General features: G+C 38.2%; 1 protein-coding gene across 3 annotated transcripts in view; it reads right to left on the reverse strand.

Annotated features, from left to right (window-relative positions):
• Positions 1–6,223, reverse strand: part of zfhx4 (zinc finger homeobox 4) — a 99,641-nt gene that overhangs the window by 14,923 nt on the left and 78,495 nt on the right. For all 3 annotated transcript variants that reach the window (XM_016669389.1, XM_016669388.1, XM_007547905.2), the window contains exon 7: positions 4,476–4,577. In XM_016669389.1, the coding sequence (XP_016524875.1) occupies positions 4,476–4,577 (102 nt within the window). The remainder of the gene's footprint in view (positions 1–4,475; positions 4,578–6,223) is intronic.

Raw genomic sequence — 6,223 nt, forward strand, 5'->3', positions numbered from 1 at the left:
ACACAAAGCAACATCATAACGCTTTTAGTCTGAACCCGACTCGAATTAGATTTTACGCGGGCATGTAGTAAAAACCCTTACATCTTTCCTAATGTGACTTCATATGAAAATCTGCCACAAACTTTCTTGTTTTTCTAAAACTTCTCGATTTTATCTACCAAAGCATAGAAAATGCAACACTAATTCCATATATGTCTTTCTCCTTTATGAAAATACCACAAAAAAAAAAAAAAAAAAAAAAAACCTCACACACATGGAGTAAAGGGGGCTGGGTGGCATGGATTTAGTATTCAATTTAGCTGTTCTGATCCCTGGCAGACTGGCTAGCGTTACAGAGCAGTAAATCTAGGAGGCAGAGCCGACCAAAGCGGGCCGGGGAGGGCCGACTAGCATGATTTACTGGCCTACTGCTCTGGGGTTACGCATTAGGCTGACCTCCGGTCACCTGATAACATTACAGCAACACACTCTGAACCTCAAACTCCCACCGAAGCACTCAGCAGGCCCAGGTCTAGCCGGAGGGAAGTACACAAAGAGATAGACTCGGAAAGGAGCAAAATGGAAAGTGTAGAAGGAGAAAGAGAAAGAGAGAGCGCGGGAGACTCAGAGAGAGAGAGAGAGAGAGAGAGAGAGAGAGAGAGAGAGAGGGAGAGGGGAAATAAAAAAGAAAGGCTATTAAACAGCAGCTGTCTTTTATAGTTTGTGTTTTTTTAATGACTGGCCTCCCTTCTTCTCTCCATCTCCGCATCTAATGAGATATAAATATGACCAAGGTCTTGTCACATTTGACAAACTGTATGAGACATTCAACAAGCTGTCATTACAAAAAAAAAAAAAAAAAACACACACACACAGGAACTGCTGCAGGCCTGCAATTAAACATGCAAATTTTCTTAATATATTTTAATCTCATCAGAAAAGCAGCACATCGCTGCTCTCAAGTTTGGCAAATTCGCAAGATGTATGCACATACAAATCCCTGATAATATTCAGAATATGACCGAGCAATTATGGAGCATTCTGCCGAAGATTTTGTTCTCCCCCCCATTTCACCTTCACAATATTAGTACATAACATTTGACTGTAGGAACAATGAGTACTTTCTGTCCTAATCTGAATCTGTTGGAGATGTCTAATTTCTTAGGCTGCCTGACAGGCTCATTTCTATGCTGGAGCCTTTGTTTGGTTGGTTATTTATAAGAAGTGGGCCCCTGAGCTATGGCGGCGACATGTGCCATCTACACACACAGCACAAAGCTATCTGGAAGTAATCCAGATCAAGAGCATTTGCATGAAAATTGTAACAGGAATTATAGTTAATGTAAACTGACATTTTATTTAAAAAAAAAGAAAAAAAAAAAAAAGAAACAGTGTTTTCCTTCCAGTTCTTATTATTGTTCTATCTTTCTCTTCTGCTCTGTCTTGGAGATGAAGCGCACACACTTCTCCCCTGGTCACAACCCCAATTGAAACTAGGCATGGGTTGGTTATATTTTTATATATGAAGGTGTGCAAAGGATTTTTTAAATTTTTTGTCAAAGATAACACCATAGTTACACAAGTCGTCTGTAGTTTTAGGAAGCATCAAACACGGCAACGCAGCCCTCCCTTTTTCAGTTGCTGTGCACTGTCGGTCAGCTGGTGTACAGAAGGCTACTAAACGTTTCACTATTTTGGAAAGAAGACGAATATGGCTGTTTAACTACGCAGTGGACCGAGCCTAGTAGTGATTCGGTGTTCGCAGATTTACCCATTTCAGGATTTTTCTGTGGAAAGTGACTCTTATTCTGCGAAATTATTTGCACAATAATAATTTCCCAAAAGAATTTTCCAAAACATTGTATATTTTCAAGCGTATATTCAAAAGATAACGAAGACTGTAGATTCTGTGGTAGCACCGTAACGGTCTCCACAGTGTCAATTAATACACATTATGGCGCATTTGGTGTTGAAGTATTAAAATAAGAAAATAAAAGCTGCTTTAGAAGGCGTCTTCACAGATTTCATCTGTTCATGGGCGGTTTGTGCTCCCTACCCTATGCGTTGTATTTCTGTTGTGAAAGACATGCACGGTTCTAATTTTGGAAAAGGAACCATTGATTAAGATAACACTAGGGCTGCACAATATTAGGAGAAGGTGATAGTGCCATATTATTTTGCATTGTGATGATGTTATCAATTGCTGTTAAATCCAGAATTTTTTTCCAATGATCTGTCATTATCTCTTCACTCTCTCTGAGCTTCAGCATCTTAATTACCGAGCTCTAGATCAGCTGTGGACAAAGAAAGTTCCTGCAAGCGGTCAAATATATAATTATGAAGCAGAGCTTGTATGCATGTCACCAAATATTACATCCAAGCATTCCTTTCTGACTGAGATTTTTGGACTCATCAATTTTGTGAAAACCATTACAAGTCAGTATATCGTGCAGCTCTAAGTGCTTGTTGTCACGGTTTTCCGACAACAACAAAAAAAATCTCAAGGGATTTTCTGGTAAAATAATAGTTAAATAAAAAATGAATTAAAAAAAAAATATTAAGAGCAGTATGTCCCTAAAGCAGCTGGCTACCACAGCAGTCAGCCCAACTAACCAGCTATTGTTTGCTTGTTATCTTGCCAGAGTTACTTTCTATGGAGCAGAACAACAAAAATATATAATATAATGTAGGGCATATAGTTTATATTTTTTTATTAATGAATAAAAAGAAATAAAACTGTAAATAAATGACACAGATGACTGCAGTAGTCCTTTTTTTATTCTAGAGTACAGTCATATCATGGTGTTTTTACTTAAGGGTTATCATTCCATGAGAATCTTGTACCGACCTTTGACTAATCTAAACATTTTGAGCCGACCTAAAATTTGAAGGTGATCGAAAAGATCTTTGCTAAGGGGTTGGGTGGGGAGAATACAAGATTTAATGCTGACACACAATGGCCGTTGCTTTTTCTACGACTCGACTTTCTCGAACCGCTGTTAATCCAAATACAAAATAAAACACTAGCACTATTATATTTGGCTTGGCTGACAAACTAAGATCTGGCCCCAAGGCATTTCTTGTAAGCAGTTATTCACAAAAAATACAATTGGCACGCATTCCTACTTGTAAAACAGACCTCACTATGCTCAAACAGCATGCAAGGACACGTGCATACGGAACGAAAGCACGCCTTTGAACAGGAGGGGGGACCTGGACATTGTGTTTCTTTGCTGTTTTGCATGTCTTCGGGGCTGTTAAATGACACTCTGGGTGAAATGCAGCAGCAAATGCATGGGTGGTGGTTCCCCACCAGTCGGTCAAACGGGGCTGTCAGAATGATAGAGCTAAAAGATAGATGACTAGCTAAACTAATAGGCCCCAGCCTCACTCAGCTCTCCTTCTGCCTCATTGAGCCTCACATTATGGAGCTAGGTATGGCACGGTAGGAAGAGAAGGTGAGGAGGGAGCTTCAGATGGATAAAGGGTGGGAGCTAGTAGGTACGTGTGTGTCTGTGAGTCGGGTTGGGGGGGGGTGAGGTTAGAAAAAATGAAAAAATGAGAGACATTTGTAAGGGGAGGAAAAATGAGAACCCTATGCAATGAGAAAAGGGGGGAAAAAAAAGGTGTTCAGAGATCCCATGCAATATTCATCCCCAGCCATGGATTTCCATCTCATACATAAGACCAGATGAATTCTTATTTGAACAAATCAAACCAAACAAAGCCGGTACTATCCTGACCACAACCCTGAACCTTACCCAAAACAACACAAACGCCAAGATTGTGGCCTCTTCCCAGCTCACAATGTTTCTATTTCAGCAAATGAACAAAAAGTTTCCTCCCCTTCTTCTTCTCTTTTTTTTTTCCTATCTTGTGCTATTTTTCTGTCAGTGGTATTACTGGTGAAAGGGTCACAGATTGGACAACAATTAAGTTATGGATTGAAAAAGGGGGAAAAAAATAGGAGAGAAAGAAAAATGCAAGGGGGGGAGAGGGTGTTGGGGGAAAAAAAAAAACTAATTTAAGGGTTGCAGGGATGCAGAGCAATATTAGAAAAACATATACACAACCCCCATCTAATCCTGCGCTTATGAAAAATTAATATGTCATCGGAGAGGGCACAAGAACGAGAAAAGATTAATGCAAGGCGCTTATAAATTACAAGCACGCAAACTGATTTGATTAAAAAATAATCTAGGGCCTGGACACTGCCTGGTAATATCCACAACACTCAACTTTTCCCTCTCTCTTTCTCTTCATTTTTCTCTCTTCTTATACCCTCTCTCTCTCTCTCTCTCTCCCTCCTTTCCTCCTCTATCTGTCAGATGGAAGCGATTAAAACAGGTCATGGCGGCTTGTAAGCAGCGATCACATGTTACGCACACACTCGAATGTTATTTAGGTGAAGGCTATATAGATGAAGAGTGGCTTGTGCCTTGGTGGCTTTTTATGTCAAATTAAGTTTTTATTTTGCGTCTCGTGTGCGGGCTTACGCTCGGGTCTTTTGCTTTCCGTCAAATCTCGGTCAGTCAGGTTGAGTCCAGGCCGGGAGGAGGATCGAAGAGGTCTCTCACTTTCCTCTGCTGCAGCCTCTTCTGAAAACACAGACAGAATTCATTACCCATCATTCTCTCTCTTACAAAAGTGATGGAAAATGTGCAGCTACATAATAGTTTTGTGTTGTTGCAAATATTGCTTCTTGTTCATCTACAGCTAATCTCAAATAACCTTTTTTTTTACCGTTTAAAGTTCAAATTTGCTCTACAATGGATGGTATACCATATTATCAAGTAAAACAGCTGCCAGAAGAGAGTCTTTACTGACTAAAGCCCTGCAAAGCCACTTCTAGTAAGTAAAACATAATCTATTCATGGCCTGCAAGCAGGGAAGGTGCCCCTCATTTACAAATGTCCTCAAGGAAAACGAGTTCAAATGCATTTTATTGTAATAAATGTTTCAAAATAATATCATCCCAACACAGCTGTGTTCTTTTGTTGATATAAAGTAGTTTTTTTTTTGTTTTTTTTTCCTTTTGTTTTGTTTTTTGGAAAGAGACATCAAACATGTCAACTTTTACAATAGTTTACATTTAAAGGATTTTAGTGGACAATTTGCATCCATACAGGTTTTAAAACCAACTATTTAAAATCAAATTGCAGTACTTGGTCACAGCTACTAAAAATATATTATAAAATGACTATTTTGACTCAATACAATTTCGTAGGGTGAATCGTCCACTTATGCCTTGGTACTGATTTTCTTTTTCAATCCTGCAGCTTCCAATATCTGTATGCATCTTAAGAAAAAAGAAAACATAAGAAAAGGCTTTGAAAAAGAAAAAAAAAAATCTAGATTAATTATATTGTACTACCAGTTTGCTAACAAAAACATTTTTTTATGTAGTTGTTCCAATCTAACTGACTTTAGACATAAACATTTACCACTTTACTACCGATTTTAACACATTTAGTACATATATTTTTCCTTAGGATAACATATATAACTATAAAAAAGTGTTGTTTTTTTTTTGTTTCTGTGACAATATTTTAAAAGAAAGATATGCCATATTTCATTTTCAGTTTTCTTTTTGGTTGTTAAGAAGTAGAACGATAGATTGATCTGAATCAAATTACATTGAAAAGTAGATGATAGCAACATTTTTTAATTGAGAATTATTTTAATTTCTGCTTGTTTTATTTTCTTTGTCACATAAAAAAAATATTCAAAAGTCAGGTTTAGATTAAGAATGCAGTAAAATAGAAATAAAAAAACACTGCATGCTCACATTGTAAAAAGTCATGTTCCGAGCTACTGTACACAGAAAATAACTCAGAAAATTCACATTCTTATATACAATATGCAGATAGATTATATTTTATTCTTTTTGCATACTCATAGAGACATCCACACACACAAACACACACATGCAGCTCTGTACTATTAGCAGATTAGCCTGCCCATCTCTGCGAGTTCAGCCCCTTGTTTGATAATTCTGTGTATCTGCAGTGTTCTGCCAGTGGATTAAAGTGCGCGCATGTGTGTTTGTGTATGCGTATGAGTGTGTATGTGTGTATACGTGTCGCCAGCACAAGCTAACACTAATCCTAGCCGAGCCCCAGCGCTCCCTTTCATCCAGCCATCATTTGTCTCCGGCTGGGCTGATGTCACTTTGTAATGAATTTTGAGCAGTCTGAGAGAGGCCAGATAACCAGACACACACTCAAACATACGTCTATATATA

Source organism: Poecilia formosa, unplaced genomic scaffold (genome assembly GCF_000485575.1).
Source record: "Poecilia formosa unplaced genomic scaffold, Poecilia_formosa-5.1.2 Scaffold22, whole genome shotgun sequence".
Classification (NCBI taxonomy): domain Eukaryota; kingdom Metazoa; phylum Chordata; class Actinopteri; order Cyprinodontiformes; family Poeciliidae; genus Poecilia; species Poecilia formosa.